Below are 24,039 nucleotides of genomic sequence, written 5' to 3'. Positions count from 1 at the left end.
TTATCGCTGGATTCTGTCTTGCAGTTGTGGTCTTTAGGCGCTAGGTATTGTTGTCCTTGAGCCTCGGAAAGTGCACTTCTTTTTACAAACAGCGTGGTTTGCTTACATAAACTTGCCAGTTTTGAGAGATGAATGCCCTTGGTTTTGGTGGGTATGAATCAAGTAGGAGGAATATGAATTGGGTGTTATTAGGTACTAAAGTTGTCTACTTCATTTGCCGAGTCATATTCATGCCTGGTTTATACACTTGCATCTATCAACAAATACTGTGATGCTTGGGAGGGGAAAAGGCAAGGAGGTTCTGATCAAGGAACTCAAATCCCTTGCCCCACCCCACGGCAGGGCGAGTCTCAGCTATAATTCAGATCAGAATGCGGTGTCTGGGTCAGACTATCTGACCCAGCAGCTGCCAGTCCAAACCTGTCTGCATGTGCCCCTGGTCACTGCAGCCAGACCACCACGGCAGAGGGAGCCTTCTGAGGCGATGAGACCCCTTCCCCCCAACTCACAGCTTGGCTTAGATGCCAGGGCAGAGGGCAAACCCAGAGCAAAACCGTGTCCTCCTGACAGCACCCCTTATGTCAGTGGCCCCACTACCCCCTGGGAAAGTGAGTCCAGGTGCTGGCCCCCAGTGTAATCTCCTGATAGCTACCCTCCACAGCATCCAGGGGCCAGGCCTCTTCTCCTCCCCCACCTGATGCCTCCATGACCACCTCTTCCCACAGCCCTCAGCCCAGACAGGGATCCAGCTGCCACACAGATTGTAGTCCCAGAAGAGCCAGGAGGTGGCAGAGGGAGAGAGAGGCCCCTCCCTGATCCCCAAGGCAACCTGGACACTTATGTCTACCTGACAGAGGTCCTGGGTTGGCACGGCTCAGGGAAAAGCTCTTCTGGCATCCCCTGAGGCACCAGGCATTTCTAGAGAAGGCAGGAGGTGTGACGCTGATGAGAGGACCAAGACAGGGACAGGGTTCTCCTCTGCCTGTTCTCCGTCCCTGGGGCTTAGCAAGGGCCTTAAAGCAAACACCCCAGTGCTTGGCTGCCGCATCTGCTGACACTGCATCTGAGGAAGCCACGGCTCCCAGCACTCTGGAACACAGACGGCCGGGTGGTTTCTGCTGGCGTTAGTCGGATTGGAGCAAACCCGGGAGACTCTACCGAGAATCCTGCTCAACGCCTGAGCAGTCTTCCTTACCAGGAAACTCATTCTAAAAAACCCCAGGGACGATGTCAAAGGGCCATTCCAGACCACTTTCCCTGGCTGCGCCGCGGGTCTCCCTGTGACCCAGGGAAAGGGGACAGCCTGCCCGTCAAAAAGGCGACTTGGAGGCAGCGGGGCTAGCCAATCCCTTCGCGGGGACCACACAGGGCTTCTGAACCAACTCTGACCCTCTTTGAGAAACCTGGCGCCCGGGCCCTGTGGCTGGCAGCCCCGAGCTCTTTAGACAGTGCTCAGGGCTGAGGAGGCGCGTTAGAAACCCTCCCCCAGCAGCTTCCTGCTCTCCGAGGATGCAGCGGAGGGGGTATGCTTGGGGGTGGGATCTGAGCTCAGGAGGAGAGGCCTGGAACTTGTTGAGAGCTTCGTGGGAGACCGGCCACCCAGCCCTGGCCCAGCCCCCGAGGGCAGACGAGGACACCAGGGGCTCCGGGAAGCAGGGGCTCCTTGCGCTCTGAGCCCTGGGCCCAGCCGCCTGACAGCCTCGGTGACGGCCCCTAAGAGCCCCAGACGTGCCTGGGTTGAGGCACAAGCTCTGAGTGCTCTGGGACCACTCTGGTCTACCCGCAAGCCCAGCTGTCTACCCCAAATCCTCCCATCCGTGGCCCATCACCAGGAATGTCTGGCCAGTTTGGGATGTCTCACAGCAAAAGACTTCCTTGGAGGCTGATTTCTCATGTCCACGAGGCTGCCGCTGCTCTCTCAAGGTTCTCTCTACAGTCTGACCTAAATCCTCCCAGGGAGCTGCTTCCCATTGTCTCCGGCCTCCCCTTGGGGCCGTGGGCCTGTTCCTCGGCACCCCTCATCCCGGTCTTCCCATACTGCTTGGCTTCCCACTGTCTCTTGTCCCAGCTGTTCTGGTGGCTTTCTCCCCAATTTTACCTGCCAACACCCTCCGGGCCTCCTCACTGCTGGGGTGGCCCCACCTCTTGACTCTCTGCTCCCAAGTTCACGCTCCACACCATCACCAGAGTGAAGTCCTCCAACTCCAACGTGTCATTGTCACCTTTATCCAGGGGCCCCAAGGGCCTGAGCTGCAGCCCTGCCTCCTCCCCACACCCTGGAGGCCCCACGGCCTCAGCCCTTGCATAGCCTCAGCCTCGGCTTGACTCAGCTCTCTCTGCGCCATCCAGCCTGCCTGTGACCAGTGCGCACAGGATGCCCTAATAAGAAGCCCTTGAGCAGGAAGCAGGTTTGCTTCCTCAGGCCCAGTCAGGCTGGGTTGGGAGGCACACCCCCAGGCTGCAGAGCAAGAACCACTGCCTTGCCTCCTGCACGGGGCCCAGGTGAGCTCTCGGAGGTGCCTGGGCAGGCTGCAGCCCACACCTTCCTGACACGCTGCTCCGCCAGCACTCCTAGGGCTGCACAAACGCAAGCTGGCCCCAGAGCTTCCACCTGTCCCTCCACTCAACCCAGGTCTCCTGGGCCAGAACCCCTCAGCAACAGAGCTCTGGCCCCAACAGGCACCCGACTTCCCACCCAGCCCCTGATTAGCAGGAGGCCCTGGGGACCCCTAGCCTGGCCAGCACTGTCTGGCATGTGGGTTTGGCAGCCAGCCCCAGCTAGGCCTTGAGAGGTGGCAGCTGGGTAGCCCTGCCCCCACCTACTTCCTGAAACCTTTCCTAGATCCTGCCAGCCCTGAAAGTGATCTTTCGGCCTCTCCTAGGCTCCCAGGGGCAGGTAACACGTGGCTTTGCCAGCCCCTCCTCAAGGGCCCTGGGGAGAGAGGAAGGGAGGTTCTTAGCCCATGCCAGGGGTTGGACACACACTGCCCCAGGGGCTCAGCAGGCAGAGGCAGCCCCTGGCACAGGGCGCTCGGCAGGGCGGCCCCTGCTCAAGACTCCCCCATGGCCTCATGGCCCACGGAGGGTCCTGCTGGCCAGCTGGCCACGGCAGAGTGTGAGAGGACAGTGTGTTCCCAGACTTCACTTCTGCTTTTCCAGAGGTCACTCAACGACACTCTCCTGGGGAGCTCAGGGGTTTTCAGGAATTGTAGCCGCCCACTGAATGAAACCAGATGTGCAAATGTGCTCTTTGGGGTCCAGCGTGCCCAACCTGCCATTCGCCAGGGCGGCAGGGTCCGGAGCCTGATCCACTGCTCCCCTGGGCCACGTGCGGCCTGCTTTGAAGGGACTAGCGCCGGCTCTGCCTCTAGTGCTGGTTCAGCCCGAGGCTCTGCAATGCTGCAGCTTCCAGGGACTCAAAGCTGGGAAACTCAGATGGACAGATGTGGACAGATGGCCAGGCTGGTGGCCCAAGGGAGCCTTCCCCTTGCCCCTGGCGAATGTGCTATGCCTGAATCTCTTCCCCAGCTCTGGGGGTGGGTGAAACCTCCCTTTCATATCAGCTCAAAGCACTGGCTGTTGACTGCAGCACCAGAGCACATCTGGAACTCCCAATGTGGGAGTCACGGCAAGGAAACCCTTAACCCTGGGTTTACCAGGGCCTGCAGCACAGACCGAGAATCTTCTTGGCCCCCAGGCCCCTGCTAGGGTCCATCACAGGTTCCCTGCACCCTCAAGTAATTCCAACTGACCTGGGACCCCACTGTCGGCTCTCCCTCCGCCACATCGGTGTCACCCCCCATCAAGAACTCTGGTACTGTAACCCCCAACACACACACACACACACACACACACACACCCCTAACTGTGTCCATGACGCCTTGCCCTGGCAGGAGCACCTTATCCAACAGCCCCGAGCCACATCACAAACCCACTTTGCGAGGACGCTGCTCCTCAGGTAACGAAGCGGAGCAAGGGAGAGAGAACTTGGGCTTCGAAGCCATAGCAACCTGGCTGGAAACCTGGCCCCCACTTTGGCCCTGAGCAACTTGTGGACCCTCTGCAGCAGAGTCCTGACGGTCATCTGGTGAAAGGCCCGCAGGGCTAGCTCCCAGGGCACTTGCGCGGATGCTGAACGGAGGCAGTGGTGTATGGAGAACCCCAGTACCGCTCTCCTGCCAGAAGACCCACCCAGAGCGTCCCAGCTACCCCTCTGCGGCCAGGGTCTGTGCTCTCCATGCCAGGCTGACATTCAGGCAGCCTACCCAGTAGCCATGCGAGCCACGAACGCCCTACCCGGTGCATGGCAGACCGGGTGGCTTCACCCCACCCAGTGAAGGCCCTGTCCTGGCCAGTGATGTCCTGTACAGTGAGTGCACCTGCGCTTCTTTCTGGTCTGTCCTGGGTCTGTCCTCAGGTCTGGTAGCTCCTCCTCCCTGTGGTCAAGGTTGTGAGCGCCCTGGGGCACCTGGGCATGCAAACCTACTGTCAGGTGCTGCTGTGTCCTGGGCGAGGAGCAGAGATAGCCCAAAACCTGGGCTCCTGTCTCCCAGCCCATGCCTCACCTCACCTTCCAGCAAGATCCTGCAGCGCTGTGGGTCACCCCAGGGACTTGAAGAGGGAGGCTGGGACCTAACTCTGCGCCGCCCCTCACACCCGGAGCTACAGCCCTGCGGTCCGGGGGAGCCAAGAGCAGCCCTGGCTCCATGGGAAGCCCCCAGGCCGGCGGGCCAGCAGTCTTGGGAAGAACCTGGAGTCCACTGCTGGCACAGCCACATGCAAGCTACTGGGCTTCAGCTGGCGAGAGGCTGAGCCCCTGCAGGGAAAGGACAGTGAGTTCCCACTCCCCGGCCCTTGGACCTGCATTTTGTTTCACGCTGGTGAGGGGAGGCATTTGCAGGAGGATGGGACGGATGCGCAGAGGCAGCCCAGACGATGTCAGGGGCCAGGGCCGCCACCCACCAGCAGTATCAGATACAACAAGAGTAAACGGAAAAAAACATGGGATAAGATGGGAGCGTCACCCCCCATGGCCAGGAGGCAGCAGGAGTTGACCCAAGTTCACTACCCTTCTCCCCACTCTGAGACAGGTGGCAGGTGGTGGCAAAACCACATTTAATTACCCTCACGCTCCCAGGAACACCTCGTCCCCGCGGCTGGAAGAATGAAAGCATCTCTCACATCCCATGAGGAAGTCAACCAATCCGACAGTCAGGAGGGCTCCAGGCAGGTGACGGTGCCATGTGCCAAAGGGAGGGGCAGAACTGGTTACTGCTGCACCCAGGGCAAGTTCCAAGAAGCTCTCTTTTGACTGAGTGGAGATCAGCCTGGACAGCTGCTCGCTGGGACATCCCCACCCAGGCTCGAGGGCTCCAGGGACTAGCATGTCCCAGAAGACATGGGGCTCAGGGCAGCTCCCCTATGTTGTGCAGCCAGGCCCAACCGGAGAATCCAGCACCCAGCCTCACCCTGGTAGGCAGGGGCCACACCTTCTCCTGCTACAGCCCTGCACTTTGACCTTGAGCAACTTTCTTCTCCAGGCCTGCCACCTCAGGGAGAACCTGCAGGTTGGGGCCACTCTGGGGCGGTGAGCAAGAGCTGCTTTTTTCATTTTCCCTACGTGGTGTGTTTGACTGGGTGTGAGTGAGGAAGGTAAAGTGGTCCGGCCAGGCCGGTTGCAGGCAGACCAGGGAAGGCCAGCTGTGGCGGGGAGCTAGCTCAGCAGCGGGCTCACGCCCAAGTCTGGCTTCCAGGTCCACGGGCCCTTGGCGCTGGCCTTCTACTCTGCGTACGCAGATACATCTGGAGGGGGCACACGAAGGAAAGCCGCCGCTCGCTTGGAGCTGAGGGGGGCCAATTCGAGGATCCCCAGAGGCTGCTCTTCACAGTGAGATTAAGCCAGGACAGGCGGGATTCTGGCTCGAGCACCCTGCCAGTCCCCTGGTGCCTTGAGTCAGCTCAAAGGAGGGAAACGTTCCAAAGCTATGGAAATATTCACTTTCCTTTGACTTCAGGCCTGTGGATGGGTTCACCAGATCAAGCCTCATTTGGGGCTGAGAGGCCACGATGTTCTCAGCGTGAAGCCTCATTCCCTGCACCTCAGGGAAACTGGATAAGGCAGCTGGGATCCGGAGCAGGGCCACGGCCCAGCAGAGCCAGGAGGGCTGGGCCAGCAGGGAATGGCAGTGACAGTAGCCATCGGGACTGGAAAGCACCCTGCACTCTCACCCACCCCGCTCAGGGGTCTCGTGGGACGAGGGCGGAGGAGGTGGTAACATGTCAGGCTGAGCGCAATGGGCTGGGCCAGCCCCTGGGAGGAGGCGTTGCCTGCTCAGTATCAGAAGAAACTAGGTCCATGTGATGGAGCCGCTGGAGGGATGGGATGACAGGAGGCATGATGCCGAGGCCAGGCCTGAAGGCAACACTCCAGGACATTCTCCCCAGCCAGGAAGCACATTAGCTAGCTTGGAGGTTGAGGGAGGGGGAGCGTATGTGAGTTACAACCTGGCAGCTTTGGGCCCTGAGTGCTGGGTCACGGGTTGTAGCTGACCGGAATCCTCAACTCCTGACCCTCTCATCTCCAAGCTTAAGATCAGGTGGCCAGGCCTGGGGGAACAGTGAGGGTCCCAGAGGCAGGGCCTTTTCACCTGACCTGCCCACCTTGAGTTGGGGGCCATGCACACAGATGCAGAATCTAGGTATCCTTGAGTCAACAAACAAAGGGAAGAATCAAAGGTTCTTGATTGTCCTGACTGGATAGAAGGAGCCACGTCAGGTACACGAACAAGCCTCACCTGGGACCAATCTCTCAGGTGAAGTGGGAGGACTGGGTCTAGTTACCTCTAGGGGCCTATTCAGCTCTGACCTCCTCCCCTGGTCAGGCCTGGATCGCATCAACTTTCCACAACCACAGCTCCCTTGGGCTTGAAGTGAGTCCAGAAGTCTGGGGAGCAGTCCTGGCGGAACCAGGAGCAGGTGCACGGGTGTGCAGGGCTGTGGAGCCTCGGAGGAACAGTCAGAGCAGGGGCGGGAGGACAGGCCGACTTGCAGAAGCAAGGACACTGCAGACGACTCCTCGGAGGGGAAGCCCCATCCGCCAGCCAAGACACAAAGCCTCGGTTAAGGTCAGGCCTGAGAAACGTTGCCTGACAGACCAAGGAGAGAGAAGACCTAGGCAAGGGTCCAGGGCAGGCCAGAGCTGGCCAGTGAAGCAGTGCTGCTGCCCAGTCAGAGCCATTCCCCCACAACCCCTGGCTGCAGGAGCGCCCATGCTCACCCTGCCCAGCCCCTCCAGTGGCAGGGCGAGCTGCAGGGTGCTGGGTACAAACAAGAGCAGGTGGCAGGCTCCGCAATTGCAGCCTGGCCCACTAACGGCACTTTCCTGCCTCTCGAGAAGGAGGAAGGTCAGAGTGCCAGCATAGGAAAAAAAAAAAAAAAAGCAACCTGCCAAGGAGTCGGTGGCATTGAGGCAGAAGCCAGGGAAGTCAGTGGAATGGCCTCCCCGCCAACTGAGGTGAGGAGCAGAAGAGGAGAGTTGTCAATCACTTGGAGACACCTGTGCACACTGTGTGTGCTGCAGCGCTTATGGGGAATTTGGGGTGCCTGGTTGGGCACCATCCCCACACACGTGCTTGCACATAGCACATGCACTGGAATCCTCCAAAGGGGAGAGGCGTCTGCCCCGAGGGTGAATTCTGCCTCTCTGGGAGGGACCAGGCGAGACAGTGCTTCTGGGAGCCTGCAAGTGTGGCCCTGATGTGCGGCAGTGTCACACCCCTACTTGGAACCACTTAGTGCCCCAGTACATGGGTAGCACCCTGCCCTGTAGCTGCTACTGTGACCCAGGTGGGGTAAAGGGAGCATCAAAGGTCCAAACGGCCTGCAGTGGGCACCAGCGCAGGGCAGGAAGCATCAGGGAATTCCCTGGCCTTCCCCTTCCCGACCCATGAAGCCAGGGCACAAGGAGGTGGGAGAAGAACTGAGCGGAGCAAAACACTGAACAATGCATCGCTACCTAACCTGGGGTCAGCTGGGACTTACTAGGATAAGGGAAAGTAGGGCCCTGTCATGGTGCCAAGATCAGTGGCTTGAGGAGGTGCTGGGTGAAAAAGCTGAGGAGCCCCTGCTTGGCTGACTCACTGGTCCAGCCACACCCCCTTCACCCTGCTCAGTGGTCCTGGTGCGCCCCCTTGTGGTCACAGAGGACAGCACTGCCGATGGTCAGGGATTGGGCTCTAGCTGGAAGGAGCTCACCCCTCCAATTTATTTATTTATTTATGCAAACAGAACTGGGGTACAGGCCAGAGATGCAGGAGGTGAGAGGATTCACCGGAAACAGAGTGGGGAACAGAACAGGCGGACTGAGGGAGATACACTGCTGAGGGGAGCAGCGGCCAGACAGGAGCCACATGGGTCCACTCCCTGGCTGGGATGGAACTGGGATTGGCTCTGAAGCAACTCACAGTGAGGCACTTTAACCCTTGTGCCACCAGGGAGGGCCCCACCCCTCCAATTTAATCATCCGAATGTCCTCAACCACCCATGCGCTTGGAGAAGTAGGCTACCGACTCTGCAGAGCCACACAGGAGGGTGTCATACAGAACAGGGACGAGGCCCAAGGCGGACATGCGTCTGGGAGTGCCAGGGTATGGACAGGTGGGTTTGAGTCTGGGCACGAGAAACCTGTGTGTCTTGGGTCAGCGGAGACAGCCGCTTGAGGTGGAAGACCGAAAAGGACATGGAGGCAGTAGGAATCCCCCAGCCCTTCCAGCTCATCAGGGCCTCCCCAGTCTCCCTTTACCCCCCTCTCTGTCCCCATCTCTACTGCCTAACACTGTCTAAATTGGGACAATCTAGGACACAATGCACCCCTCTAGGAGGGAGGCCTCAGCCCTCCTCCCTGGTCCCCACAGCCAACCAGTACTGTCAGTTCAGTGAAGAATTGTCACTCACCTAAACATATAAATGTCTTGATCCATTAAGCACCCACTCAGGCCAGGCAACGTGCTGCCGGTGTGAACCCTAACAACCTGCAAGTTGACTTCTGCTCCATTTTACAGGGGAGTTGATAAGCTTTGAGGTCTCAAGCCACGAGCGCAGCATTACACAGCTGGCCAGAAAGGGTGCCAACATTGGCCTAGTGCCTAGCCTCATCCAGATCTCAAGAGACCCAGAGAGGCCCCAGCGCGCCCCAACCCTGAGCAGGTGCAGAGGAGTATGCGAGCTGTATCTTGTCCTCACACCTGGGTGTTCTTGATACAGACCCTTGAAACAGGTCTGGCTAGGCCTGTGTCTGGCAGCTGGGCCTCAAGCACAAGGTCTGAAGTTAGAGGAAGGGACTGCGGCGCTACAGCAGGTGCCCTGGCCTCAGCAGGAAGGGTGAGCATGTGGCCTGACAGGAATCGAGGCCTAAAACTGATAGCAGCGGCCCCAGGCCTCACAGACAGCAGTTCTGCTCCTCATTTCAAGGCTAACAGCCTTCAGGCGGAAGGAGCTCTGCTTGGTTCAACAGGCGCTGCTAAGAAAGTGGGAAAGTGAGACGAATATGTTCCAGAAGGGTCTTATGCAAAATGTTGAAAACACAGCACCTTTCCCTCTCTGCCACCCAGAAACCCTGGTCAGCCAGAAAGCCTCATCTCCAATATCTGCCTATGCTACAGTTACTTTAAAATGTGCTAGGTGTGGGTTCAGGCACTAGCTTAGGGTTCAGGCCATTAGAAACCAGGCCCAAGATGTCAGTAAGAAAATCCTCTCAAAAGGGTGTTATTGCTTCCCAGAGCAAGTTTTCACATAACCCCTGGGGCAGTGCTTGCGACATAAGCCTTATCAGTAGCTGTGTGGACTGTTACTGTCTTGACCATACATAGTTTCCCAGATAAAATCAGGCTAAAGTATATACCAGGACAAGATGTAATCAGCGAAGGGAAAACAAGAAATAGGGAGGAGGAGACAGGGGAAAGAGAGAGAAAGAACCAGGTAAGAGGTGAGCAGGGAAGCTCTACCTGGCACTTACGCCTTGGTGTCTTGAACTGCCCAGCCCTCCAGCACCCCCTAAGCTGAGAAGTGTAAAGAGAAGGGCTTAGTGGCTGTTCCCTAAGACTCAGAACAGCCCCAGGATGGGCCCAAAATCTGCAAGCCATTCAAATGCTCCAGGGTCAGCCAACACTCACTGGGTATGACAACCTTCCCTCTGCAAACCTGTATGTCCTAGTTCTCCTTATTTCTCCTGGACACTTTATATTTATTATGAAACATTTCACCACAATACCTTCAAACCATGGATGAGCGGGAAAATTTTGAAAATGACATGTTACCTCCCCCACCCCCCCACCCCGGCCAGTTTCACCATCCCTCCTCCCCACATGCTAAACTCTGGATCCATTCTTCCCAACACTTTTCCTTGTGTATTCCACCTCATATTCTACTAGAATGGGAATATCTAATATGTGATGCTTTGCATCTTTTGCCAAACAATATATTTCTAAGTCAGTCTTTATGGAACTTCATGCTTTTGAGCACATGCATAGAATTCCACGGCTTCTGGTTTGTCCATGGAGGGCCCACTGGTTCCGACAGGTTGCTGTGACCACGGGGACTGGCGTGAACACCTGGACGTGCCATGCTGGGCTAAGCTAGGGCCTGCGGAGTCACACAGCGTCGTATGCACAGGCAGTGTTTTAGGAAGGTGGTGAAAATGTGCCCCTGACAGTCTACACAGAGCCACCTTTCACTGACTTTATTTTCAGAACTTAACAAAATGATGTTTTGTCAAAAAAAAAAAAATCCAAATCCCAAAAACCTACCATGCCCAGTCATAGAGGAGACAAGGCAGGGATTTGGAGGGGAGTCCCTGGCTCTCACTCTCCCTGCTCTGCCTGCCAAATCAGGCTCCCTGCCAGGTGTCCTCGTCAGGTCACGCCTGTGGTCACTTGGCACGCTGTCCAGGCTGCTCTCCAGCCTCCTGGCAGGACTCATGGGCAGCACTCGGCTTCTAAGGGAGGCCTGCCCTGGCTGCAAGCCAACAGATGGCCGGGCGTGGGCTGGACTGCGGCCAGTCAGCACACTGAAGACTTCCAGATTGGTGTCTCGAGTGCTACTTCCCCTGAGCTCCCACACAGCCGTCCCCCTCATCCTCTCCAACTCAGCACTTCTGAGACGGAACACCACCTTCCTTTCCACCACCCTGGCCATGCCCAAGCCTTGACCAGAGGCCCCAGCCTCAGAAGCAGCCCCAAGCACCCAGTCGCTTCCTCGGTCAGTCATTGGACTCCCAAGTCCTCTCACTCCCTTTCCTAGTGAAAACAGGCCCAATCTTATAGGTTTCATCCCCTCGGCTGTTCTGTGTCATGTCCCTGTCTGTCTGTCTCTCCTGTCCCCTAATATCAGCCCTGCCCAGTTTAGCCCACGTTCTCTCCCCTGAGACCTGCAACTGCACTGCCCACATCCTTCCCCGAGGGAGCTCTGCCGTTTTTTTGTTTTTGTTTTTGTTTTTGTTTTAACCCTAACCCTCACCCCTCCTGGGCTGAAGACACCCAGGGAGTTTCACGAAAGGGTGTGACACACCCCCTCACTCAGTCCCTGCACGTCCCTAACACGCATGGCTTTCTTGCCTAGTTCCTGGGGTGCTTCTGCAAGCCTACAGTTTCATGTTTCTGAGACTAGTAACGTTGCTCCTTCTTCCCTCTTCCTTGGTCTGGCTTGTTTTCTTTCTTTCTTTTTTTTAAGAACTTTACTGAGACATAATCCACATGACATACAATCTGCCCATCTAGAGCCAGCAATTCAATGGCTTTTAGTGTATTCATTAAGTTGCGCAACCACCACCAGTTTTAGACATTTTTGCCACTCCAGGAAGAAACGCTGCACCCATAAGCTGTTGAATAGCTGCTCCCACCTACCCCAAAAGTACCCTGGGCCCACTGTACATCCAAGGCAGTTTTGATGTCCAGGGTCTGCCTAATAGACAGGCACACTTGTGCCCATGCAAAGCCTGGATGCCATGTTTACATTACCCACTCAAGGTTCGGCCTGGCACCTGCCACTAGGCATGACAGCAGGGAGTGAGCACAGTGGCTTCTCTGTCTGCTCACTCAGCACCAGGCCCTGTGCTCACAGCCTATAACCACCTCAGAGAGGTCCTATTAAGATTTCTGTTGTGTCGCTCCCTGGTGGCGCAACAGGTTAAAGCACAGCACTATGAAGCTGTCCGTAGCCATTGCAGCACGAGCTCAGTTCCTTGCCAGGGAGCTGACCCACATGGTGCAGCAGACCTCTCCTGTCTCACCCGCTGCTCCCCTCAGCAGTGTATTTCAGTCAACCTGCCTGTTCTGCTCCCCGCTCTGTCTCTGGTGAATCCTCTCACCCCTTGCACCTCTGGCCTGTACCTCAGTTCTTGTATGCATAAATAAATAAATTTTAAAAAAAGATTTCTGTTGTACAGCTGAGGATAAATGGTTTGCCCAGGTCACAAAGCTGGCTAGAGGTTGAGCTGGGATTAGTTCATCAGTGCGCTCTGCTCTGCCTGCCGCTGTCCACCCAGCCTAGACCCTGCTGCCGGCTGCCGTTCCCGCTGTTTTCGCTGAAGTGCCCAATGATCTCCGAATGGCAACGTCATACAGAAGCTGTCCAACTTGATTTCCATCTCTTGGCTAGGTTTGGCATTCACCTTCTTTTTTGGGTTCTCTTCCGGGGTGACCCACCTCTCAGGGAAGGCCTGTTTTTGGCCCTTTCGGCAGGACCACCTCCCCTATGCCTTTCTCAGTGGGGGGATCTCATCTTGGGCCTCTACTCTCCCAACTCTCTCAGTCACAGTGGCCACACAGCTAGCCCTGGTTCTCCCAGACTCAGTTCTTACACCTGAGCATGACAGCCTCCACATCTCCACTCAAATGGCTCCCAGGTCCCTCTCCTCCACCCTCTCATACTCCAACTGGCTCCTTCCACATTCCACAATCATTTCATTCTGCCACCTACACAGTTGCCTAAGCCAGAGATGAGGACATCAGCCCTGACTCATCCTTTTTCCTCAGTCTCCTCATCTAACCCTCAAATCCAATCAACTCTTTTTCCTAAAATTCGCCCACAGTGCTCCCTACCAGCGCCTAAAACCTAACTGCAGTCACCTCTGGCCTGGATTAATACCAGACCCTGCAAATTGTTCTCCCTACCTCCAGTGTAGCCCCAACCTGCAACCCACTTTTCAAAATATGGGTATAGCTAGAGGCCAAAATCAACCCCTATACTCAGCAAACAGTCCTTCTTGTGGCTTCTGCAAGCCTTTTATTTAAAAAAAAAGATTTACTTTATTTATTTATGCATACAAGAACGGGAGTATAAGCCAGAGCTGCAGGGGTGGGGGTGTGTGAGAGGATTCCCCAGAGACAGAGTGGGGAGCAGAACAGGCTGACTCACTGAAATACACTGCTTAGCGTAGCAATGGGAGTGACAAGAGAGATCTACTGAACCATGTGGGTCAGCTCCCTGGTGAGGGATCCAACTCGTGCTGCAGTGGCTACAGATAGCTTGGTAGTGCTTAACCCCGTGTACCACCAGCCAAGCCCCCGGCTTTGGCAGCCCTCTAATAGCCAATGTCTAACTTTCCAGGCACTTTCCTAGTCACAGGACAATGAGTGCCGATGACTCGTTGATTATGGAAGACCCATCTGTACTTATATCTACAATTTCCTGGGGCTGGTGGTTAACCAGGCCCAGCCAAGAGTCTCACTTTCTCCTTCCTGTAAGAAGTTGTCCCTTGTGAAATAGTGTTGAAATGCAGATGTTGTAATGGAAAGAAGACAAGTCTCTCAGAACAGAGAGAGGTAAAGTGATCTTGAAGACACCAGGACAACACATATGTGAGTTCCTCAACCAGTCATCCCCAAGCATCTTAACTCACTGACCCTTCCTCGTCCTAAATGTTCATTATATTTCTTTACAACAGGAAGGAGCTGTCCCAGAGACAAGTGTCAGGTAGAGACCCCATTCCAAATTAGGGAACTGGCATTTGGTGCCATTAGCTGAAGTGAGGCCATATTATCCAGCAAGCCATGCGCTTTTCTATATTTTCCAAGTGTCTGAGTAATAATCCATAGGGGGAAAATATCCTAGAAACAATGATCGACTTAGTAGCAATAAGACTCAGATTGTGGACTTGAACATCATTTTCCACAACAAAGAACCAAGTCTCCAAAGGGAAATGAAAACTCTTAAGTGTGGATCAGGACATGGATATAAGATCAGAAAACAAACACACACTATCATCCAGAAGTAAAGAAGTTACATAGAGTTGTGTTAAAAAGACAGGCTATTGAGGCCCTCCCTGGTGGCGCAGCGGGTTAAAGCACAGCACTGAGAATCTGAAGCCACTTCCGCATGAGTTCGATTCCTGCCTGCCGCCTGCCCCGGAGGAGACCACATGGCGAGCCAGACCTCTCCTGACCCGCCCGCTGCTCCCCTCAGCAGTGTACTTCGTCAATCTGCCTGTTCTGCTCCCCACTCTGTCTCTGGTGAAGCCTCTCACCGTCCCTGAGTCTCTGGCCTGTACCCCAGTTCTGTATGAATAAATAAATAAATCTTTAAAAAAAAAAAAAAAAAAAAAAGACAGGCTATTGAACGACGTCTCACTGACCAGAGAAAATCTAAGTTCAATGAAGTTAAAAAAGAAGCCCCCAAAATAAATTGCCCCAAAAAAAGAACAAATTAACCTCCTAGTCAGTTTTAGAGGATTTGGAAAACCAACTTATTACTTTGAGACCTGGCAAATTTGGCAAGAAATCAAGCACTCATCCTGTCTCCCCTACACATAGACTGTCGCTCCGGGTAACCAAACAGTACTGGAAGTTGCCAGGTATAGAAGTAGTCAAGCCTGCAATCACAGGCAGAAGCATAGAATCAGAATATTGTCACTTTGCAACCCCTGAGGAAATCATGGTTTAGGCAATACATGTCCATGACTCCTTGTGCCCCCAAAAGAGGATCGGGGAGTATGCGCCCCCCAGTGAAGTGTAAACAGTAAATTTTCATTAAAAATAATAATAATAAATAAACAGAATCTAACTAAGCCTCTAGATCTATCAATTCACAGAGAAAAAAAACAAGGGACAGAGGAATATGTCAAATCATACTGAGGAATGTAATCAGCTAACTGAGACGGAGGGAACATCTAAACGCAAAGGACCCAGTTTCTTTTTTTTAAAGATTTATTTATTTATTCATACAGAACTGGGGTACAGGCCAGAGATGTGGAGGGTGAGAGGATTCACCAGCAACAGTGGGGAGCAGAACAGGCAGATCGACGAAGTACACTGCTGAGGGGAGCAGCGGGCGGGTCAGGAGAGGTCTGCCGCGCCATGTGGTCACCTCCGGGGCAGGCGGGGATCGAACTCATGCGGAAGTGGCTTAAGCTTCTTTGTGCTGTGCTTTAACCCGCTGCACCACGAGGGAGGGCGAGGACCCAGTTTCTTTAATAAATTACCAGGAAAATGAGACAGAAACATTTCCATGAAAAGACTTGAGATGGAGTCCACCAATGGAAATGCGTGGGTCCTAGCCCGACACTGACTAAAACCAGCGGATCATAGTTTAATGACACTTAGTTGATAACACTAACAATTTACTGCTTCTTAAAGAGGAAGGACAGTAGAGGGTTGTTTTTTTTTTTTTTTTTTAAGATAGCCATAACATTTTTAGGAGACAGCAAAATATTTACAAATGAAATGGTATGTTGTCTAGGAGGAAAAGTAATTAAAACTATAACTGGAACAAGTTGGATAACTGGAACAAGATTTGACCACTGTGGCAGCTAGGTGATTATTAGTCATGGGTTAATTAAACTATTCCTTCTGATTTACATTTGTTTGACAATATCCACAATAGTGGTAAAGTGAAAAGAAAAGGGGAAATTCAGGTGGAAAAACTGTACACTCATTCACCCAGCAATCTAGTTTGTCAAATTAATAGTGATGCTTTTAGGCAGAACTCAGGGTCGAAGTTAAGAGGCTTGGAACTACAATAATGCCTAAAATAATCTGCCAGGGGGCCTCTCTGGTGATGCAGGGGTTAAAGTTTCAGCGCTATCAAGTTAGGTCAGCCAGCCACTGCAGCATGAGTTCAAGCCCCAATCCAGAAGATCACCCTGTTCTGCTCCCCACTGTCTCTGGTGGATCCTCTCATCCCCTGCACCTCTGGCCTGTACCCCAGCTCTTGTATGCACAAGTAAATAAAATAAATCTTTAAAAATAAATAAATAAAATAACCTGCCAGCCTCTTTCACAAGGCTCAAGGATTGGCACCATAGGCCTTCGGGAAGTGTTTCCTAACAAGCAAATGCCTGTTGGAACGTCGCTTTAGCACCCAGGCCTGTCTCTGCCTGAGCTGCTTCCCCAGCCTCCCTGGGCATCTCCCCCTTGTCCACATCTCAGTTCCAATGTCCCTTCCTTAACCTGTCACACTCTGTAAAAAGAGCTGCCCTGCCATCACCATCACCGCTCTGCTGCCTATAGCATGGGTGATTTAGTATGTGTCTATTTGCTATAAATTTCACTTTAAAACAGCAACAGTAACAGCAACTAACACCACCAACTCAGCACTTACCACGAGTCAACTCCATGCTATGAGTCTTATGTGGATGATCTTCTTTAACTTTCATTACCAACCTAAGGAATAGGAGCTGCTATCATTATTACCATTTTACATACGAAGAAATTGAGGACAAAGGCCATATAGCATCAGAGTCACAAAGCAGAAAGGTCACACTTGTAACTGCCACGACCTGCCCCCACGACCACCCCCAGGACTATGAGGGTCAAGAGACATCAGTAAACAAAGGGCCTCTCAGTGCCAGGCACAAAAACGGGTGCTCTGTAGCTATACGTTCAATGAACGCTTTCTCTTGTATGTTTCTCTGTTCATCTTGAACCCACATTCTCCTCCCCACCAGTCCCCAGCACAGGACCCAGCTCCCAGAATTTCTCAACTCATCCAGAAACACTTGAGCCGCAAAGTGATTTTGCGGCCACACAACTCTGTTCCCTCAATTTTCAAAAGGGGAAAGACCTCTCCAGGTTCCTTCTCCTATGTCTAGTAGCGAAAAGCAAGCAAGATGGACAAGGGCCGAGGCCCCACAGACAACAGAGTTCCTAAGGGACCAAGTGCCGAAGAAAACACGAGAAGGCCAGGAGCAGATGCCCTACCAGGGTGGAATCCAGGAGGAGGCTGGGGTACGGTGGAGGACCTCTACTTGTAGGACAAACACCTCAGCCGACGCCCTGCACATCTCAGGACACCCTCAGCTAGTACTAGGGACTGCGGGTACCTTGTCTCCCCCCAGCCCCTTCTCCCTTTCTTTTTCTTCTCACTGTCCCATGGAGATGGGGAATTCAAAACACCCAGCAGCAAAAGACTGGATATCAGACCTTTGGTGCCACCTTCTGAAGTGGAGAAAGGCCTTCTGGTAGAAGATAAATGGGATCTGGGCACACCTTCCTCTCTAGTTACCCCCAAACCTGAAAGTCATGAGCATCTCCAGTATCAGGGTCCCAGGTATCCAACATTCTGTTCTGAGAAGCACCAAAGCACCAGGCCCTCCCTGGTGGCGCAGCAGGCTAAAGCTCCGCACTGCAAGCGAGCTGCAGTCACTTCAGGGTAAGTTTGGTGCCTGCCCCGGAGCTGACCCACGTGGCGCGGCAGACCTCTCCTGGCCTGCCAGCTACTCCCCTCCCTACTTTGTCGATCTGCCCGTTCTGCTCCCCAATCTGTCCCTGGTGAATCCTCTCACTGCCCTTGCACCTCTGGTCTGTACCCCAGTTCTGTATGTTTAATTAAAGAAATCTTTAAAAAAGAAGCCGAAGAAGTACAAACAGCACAGGTGCTGTGGCTGCCCACCCAGCATGGCCACAAAAGGATTCAAAGATGGTGGCACTGGGGCTGAGTCTTACAGGGTGGGACTCACTGGGCTTCATGGGAACAAGAAGACACAAGAGGGCTGGCACCTACAGATAATACTGAAAATAAGAGTTGACATTTTTCTAGCATTTATTTTGTCCTTGATGCTGGAACAAGTCTTTGGCATGGAATAGCTTGCTGATATCTCACAAGTGTATGAAATAGACACTGTTGGGCCTCCCTGGTGGCACAAGGGTTAAAGACACAGCACTATCAACCCACTGCCAGCCACTACAGCATTAATTTGATCCCCAGCCAGGGAGCTGACCCACATGGCCTAGCAGACCTCTCCTATTTTGCCTGCTGCTCCCTTCAGCAGTGTATTTCAGTACAACTGCCTGTTCTGCTCCCCACTCTGTGTCTGGTGAATCCTCTCACCCCCTGCACATCTGGCCTACACCCTAGTTCTTGTATCATAAATAAATAAATCTTAAAAAAGAAAAAGAAATAGATGCTGTTAATATACCAGATGAAGAAACCAAGGTTCAGGGATGTTAAATAACTTGGATGATGACCTTAGGGTCATTCAGTAATTGGTAGGCTGGGATTCAAGCTCAGATTTGTCCAACTCCAACATCCACCACGCCACAAACCCCAAGAAGTGGGGGGAATGGCTTGAGTGAAGGAAAGGAATTTGTCTGAAATCAAATCAAGGGAATCCCTGATTGTCACACTACAGGTCTGGATGGGGATCACCCATCCATGACCCACAGGGGGGCAGGTGCTGAGCAGTGAGGTAGGAAAAAAAGATCTAATGTGTTTATGGAAGATGGAGGAGGCTCTGCCCAGCTCTCCAGGAAGGGAAAGGGCAGGCAGCAGTGGCAATGGAGAGAGCCCAGAAGTTTACCAAACACCAGCAGGTAATCAATGATGCTCACCTTCAAACTTAAACCACTAAAGATATTCCTCCAGTTCCAGTCAGTCCACAAAAGTCATATTAAATGCCTGGCTTTGCCCAGGCATCCTCAGTCTGTTTCTCCTTTTCCCACAGTGAGGACAATAAAGTTGCTGACAGGCTTCTAGAACCCAGCATTAAAATGCGCTCCTCTCCTTCCCCTCCTTCATTCTCAAAGGGAGAGGAACAACTTTGCTTGCAGTTATGTTAAAACCATAAAGTTCACAAATATTTTAAAGGTATGTATCTTCACATTACTGGTCTGGTTTGCAGGATAAATAATAACTGATTTTTTTTCCCATGCCAATCACTTTAACCTCAATAAGCTTTGACTAGAAAATTTTCTCCAGAGTGAATCATCTGACCATCTTCCTCTTCCAGCTACCAATCACAGGCTAGCAGCTCTCTGCTCCAGGACATCACCTGGGGGTCTGGAATGGGAACTTACACCCCAATCACTGTGCCCTTGACTACTATCTGGGGGCCAGGAGAGAAGGCAAAGACTGGGATTAGGGATATCTTTAATTTTATAAATGCGAGGTTTTATTCAACCCCAAGGAATCAACCCCATTTTTTAATTGTGTGCACTAATGAGGAGGATTCAGCCTCTCACCATCCTCGTGCTAAGAAACCCTGTTCCAGCAGACATGCTTCTCTCTATGGATCTTCACTCTTATTGGCCAAATACTTGCATATGAACTTCAGATTTGCAGGGCTACCCCTTGTTTTCTCCCAAACACTACCCTCAGGAGATTCTACTCAGTCAGTGGTTCTGCAAGGGGATGAAACTCTCGCTAAGATGGCTCAGCGATTCCCCAGAAAGGTTCACCCCACAGACCAACGAAAGGGCAGAAAGATACCGCAGGCCTTGGTGTATGTGTTGGGGGAAAGTGGAGCACTTTTCCGCTTAGCTTCCCTAAGCGTTGCTACGTGACAACTCTCTGGCTAAATCAAAGAAGCTTATACGACACATCTCTCACCGATAAGCCACTCCCAAACGACCCTAGTGGACGTAATAGGGGAAGAGAGAGTCCAAGCAGAGCGAAGGAACCACTGTGGTTCTTAGAGCCTTGTTCGCGTTTGGATCGGCTCTGAGCCTCAGCTGGAGGTAGATCCATTTCCGGCGCGCCCGCCATCAGCCCCAGACTGCCAGAGAGGCTCTGTGACACGGCTCCCCGACTTCTCAGGCCCTTCGAGAAGCCCCACCTCTGGTTTCCCGGCCCAGATCTCGGAACCCTCAGGTCCGGGCCAGCCTCCCTGCCGGACTGGAAAGGCCCAGCAGCCCGGCCCCGCGGCTCACCCTCCAGCGTCTCGCACTGCACCAGGTTGAGGTAGTCCGTCTGGCTGAGCACCCCGGCCTTCAGGCCGCGCACTAGTCCCTCCAAATAGCCATTGTCCACGTTGAAATAAAGCTCCGGGAAGGACGACATGGCTGCGGCGGGACCGGAGAACCCCGATCGGCCGGCACGCAGCGCCACTCCAAGATCAGCTGACGCAGCGCCGCAGCGGGCTGTCAGGGCGTCAGGTGACGCGCAGCCACCTCACGTGACCACAACGGGGCGGGGCTCTGAGCGAAGCCCAACTTCCGGTTGCTTTCGCGGGCTGGGGCCGGCCCTCTGGCGCTTGCGCACTGAGGACAGTCGCGCCTCTCGCGCCCTAGCTAGCGCGACTTGGCGTGTCCGAGGCCAGCCGCGAGGTGGCGCCCGTGAACGCGGGAGTTGCATTTGGTCTCGCTAGTCTGCCCCGGGTCTGTGCACCTGGTACTGTAGGCACCAGCGGGGCCCAGTGAGAGTGACCCTGTTTCTCGCTCGACATTTTAGTCAGCCTCCCCTAGAGGGGAAACGAGGTCCGATGAGGCGCGGACTTTGCTGGAGGTCACACGTCGAGTTAGCTGCCAGTAGGCCCTGGGGCCTCGTGTTTGAGGTACAGCCCCTCTGGCGTGCTGTGGGACCCCCTTGCCCCGCCCGCAACCCCTCCCTGCCCCCCCGACCATTGTTTTAGGTCCCCTAGGACTGGCGCGTCTCCCCTCCGCCTCCGCCTGCTCCGCAGCGACCCCTGGAGCCCTAACGGCCCTCATGTAAGTGACCCAGACGGGGTGGGCCAGGCCGTGGGGCTGGGGGGTGTGGTTTCTTGGCTCGGCAGCACCCCCTCCCCGCCCACTCCGGCGAGGGCTGAGTTCGAAATAACGCCACAGACTGGGGGTTGGTCCCATCCTTTATTGGCGCCCCGCGGCTCAGCCCGACGCCCAGCCGGCGCTAGGTGCGGCTGCAGGGGTTGGCAGTGGTGCCCAGCTTGCGGCAGTAGCAGAAGGCATTGAAGAACCGGCAGTAGCACGTGGCGCACGGGTCGCAGCAGGGCACCTGGTGGCCCAGGCAGGACTCGTGCAGCCGAACGCAGCGGCGCGGGGTGCGCGGTTCTCGGCCCTGTGGGTCCAGCACCTGCAGCGGTGGGGGGCGGGGGTGGGGGGCCCCGGCACGCGGTTGGCCCTCGAAGACAAGTCCACACCTCACCTGCAGTCTAGGCACCATGGCGGTGCAGCATAGGGAGGAAAGGCCGGCAGTGCTGCCCCAGGGAGGGGTCGGAGGCAAGAGAGAGCATGCTGCCTCGCAGCCCCTCCCAAGGCCTATGGCTTCACCCCTTTTCCCCACCTCAGTTACCTCTGCCAAGGCCTTGGCCTCCTGCAGCAGATCCTCTTCTGCCTGTTCAGCACTTGTCCTTTTCAGAGTGGGGCGCAGGCCCAGGCCTGGGACAGAGGATGTGAGGGCAGAATCCCCCAGGTACAAAACACCCATCTTTCAGGCCAGGGGGAAGGAGGGCACCTACCAAGTCCCAACCCTCTGCCCACACTGACCTGGCAGATCTGGAAGCAGAACCTGGTCTGCTCTTCTGATGCCCTCCAGGGGAGCCAAGCCCATCTGTGCCCCCTGCATGGTGGGCAGTGCCAACAAGACACAGCTCAGCAGGACTGTGATCAGCATGGCCTGGCTCAACAAGGAGACCCACCACTTAGGTAGCCCTTGGAGCACCTTCCAGGTACCCAGTCCCGGAGAGAGGTCCCCAGAGAAGAGATTCTGATGACTTACGTGTCTACCTGCTGGATCCTGGAGAATTCCTGGCCACCCTGTGTTCTCAGCTTATATGATGAAGTCTAATGAAGGACCCACACGTGACTGTTCCCTGTAGCCAGGACATGCGGGGCCCTTCCTGGAGGGTGGGGCCCTCATGCCAGCTTCTCTCCTTGGACACGGGGTTTTGGGTGCTCTACTGGGCACCCAATGTTAGGTGAGGTCATCAACAACCAATCAAAATTTGGGAAGAAGATGCGTGTCCAGGACCCCCAAATTTCTGTGAGGCAGGGACCTAGGAGTTGGGCTGGAACCATTAGCAATAACAAGGCAGGCAGCCCTGTCAGCTTAATCTAATTTGAGGCCCCGAACATGCTTACTCAGAGCCGATGTGGCATGTTGTTGCCTTTGCTTCCAGGAACTTGGGTCAAGAGCATTGAAGTGGGTGGCCAGAATGGGGTGGGTGGGGGGCAGACCTAGACCCTGGGGTTTTCAGGGGGGGTAAAAGGAAGGGGAGAAGCCTACCCACCCAAAACCAGGGCCTCCCGCCTCCATCCCTGCCCTCTTTCCTTCTCTCGCCCTGGCTTCTCCACGACCCCCACCCCTGCTCCTGCCCCCAGCCCCTTTCCGCTTGGGGTTCCTGGAAGCTAAGGCGACAGGACAGATTGTTCCCTGGGTGGGCAAACAGCTTCAAAATAAAAAGCTTTCAGGCCGCCTGTCTCATTAGTGCTAATGGTTGCTCTCTTCCGCCCTGCCTTATCAAGCCTGTGCCCATGCGTGGTCTTCTCAGCACAAGGCCAGGGTAAGAAGTGCCCTTTTGTGGACATATAGGACCACACACCCCTGCCTTCCCTCACCCCTCTGGAGGACAGTTTATCACACACTTGCCCATTGAGAAAAAGGGCCATGGCTGAATCAACCCTGAGACCCCAGTGGCAAACAGGGCTAGCAGGAGGATGAAGGGGCTTGACAGCCCAGATTCTCACAGGCTGTCCAACCCGGAGGATCCCGCGGGAAGTCCTCCCACAGGGGTGGGTGCCTAACACTGGCCTCTGGTGGCCCTGGGCTTGGTGTTGTTGCCAGTAGTGGGTCCTGAAGTGCAGGTTGCATGGGCCCGAAGATGGGCCTGCGACAGCTTCTTCCACAGATGGGTACTAACATTTGTCCTGGGGTCAGGCACCAAATGGGCTCACTCTGGTTGACTCAGGTACAGTTCCAATGGCTCATAGGGTCTCCTCCTACTGCCCCGGGGACAAGGCAAGGGCATCAGAAAAAGTCATTCCTGAGTGGTCTCTGAATAATCCAGGAAAGGGTCCGTCTCCGTTTCTCGTTAAGAATGGCCCTGACTCCTCTGCTCACCGTCACAATGCAGACCTGGTGCAAGGCCTCCCGGGCAGCGATGTTGACTTTCTCCAGAGGTTGTATTGGACCAGGTGTCTCCCCACCTCACCTGGACATTCTCTTCTCAGGGTGATGCCAGTTCCAGGTGAAGGTATCAAGCACCTCTTGTGCCCCCATCTGGCTGAGTCACTTGGAGCCACCAAATACCTGAGGCATTTTCCCTAAATCAGTAATCCTCATACCCTGCTCCCATCCTTGGCAATTGTGGTGGGGCTGTGATGGGGAGCGGGAACTGCTTGTGAAATCTGGTCCCAGGTGAGTTGAGATAGTGGCCCCGGGTACCTGACTGGGCTTGGTTAGCACCCACACCAGGCCCACAAGGAAATCTCATGCTCTGATGGGTGGCAGACTCCCTCCCAGCCAAGTGCTTAGTGGCCATGAACACAGGTGTATCAGCCCCCAGGGGGCAGTGACAGATAGGATGGAGTCACAGGGTAGCCCAGGTCCCTTGTCAGGTTCAGTGTGGGGGATAGTTAAGAAAACCATCCAGCAAAACACATTGGGATAAGGCCTCCCTGACAGCACTGTGGATTAAGCCTGAGCACTATTAAGCTATGGGCAGCCACTGCACCACACGTTTGATCCCTGGCCAGGGAGGTGACCCACATGGCACAGCAGATCTCTCCTGTCTCACCCGCTGCTCCCCTCAGCAGTGTATTTCATCAGTCTGCCTGTTCTGCTCCCCACTCTGTCTCTGGTGAGTCCTCTCACCGCCCCTGTGCCTCTGGTCTGTACCCC

General features: G+C 54.6%; 2 protein-coding genes across 3 annotated transcripts in view; both read right to left on the bottom strand.

Moving 5' to 3' along the window:
- ATP6V0D1 (ATPase, H+ transporting, lysosomal 38kDa, V0 subunit d1) overlaps positions 1–20,354 on the bottom strand; it is a 36,215-nt gene extending 15,861 nt beyond the window's left edge. The window contains exon 1 of one of the 2 annotated variants that reach the window (XM_012730694.1): positions 20,136–20,354. In XM_012730694.1, the coding sequence (XP_012586148.1) occupies positions 20,136–20,265 (130 nt within the window). In that variant the 5' untranslated portion in view covers positions 20,266–20,354. The remainder of the gene's footprint in view (positions 1–20,135) is intronic. The other variant, XM_004690475.2, reaches the window with a different exon arrangement.
- Positions 20,355–21,090: 736 nt separating this feature from the next.
- Positions 21,091–21,826, bottom strand: AGRP (agouti related neuropeptide). Its single transcript, XM_004690474.2, has 3 exons — positions 21,687–21,826; positions 21,493–21,578; positions 21,091–21,273 (listed from the first exon to the last, which is right to left on the bottom strand). The coding sequence occupies exons 1-3, from the start codon at positions 21,811–21,813 to the stop codon at positions 21,091–21,093; spliced, it is 396 nt and encodes a 131-aa protein (XP_004690531.1). The 5' UTR covers positions 21,814–21,826.
- Between the last annotated feature and the right edge of the window lie 2,213 nt (positions 21,827–24,039).

This window comes from Condylura cristata, unplaced genomic scaffold (genome assembly GCF_000260355.1).
Source record: "Condylura cristata isolate star-nosed mole 26May11 unplaced genomic scaffold, ConCri1.0 scaffold00028, whole genome shotgun sequence".
Lineage (NCBI taxonomy): Eukaryota > Metazoa > Chordata > Mammalia > Eulipotyphla > Talpidae > Condylura > Condylura cristata.
This window is presented reverse-complemented; position numbering and strand designations above follow the sequence as displayed.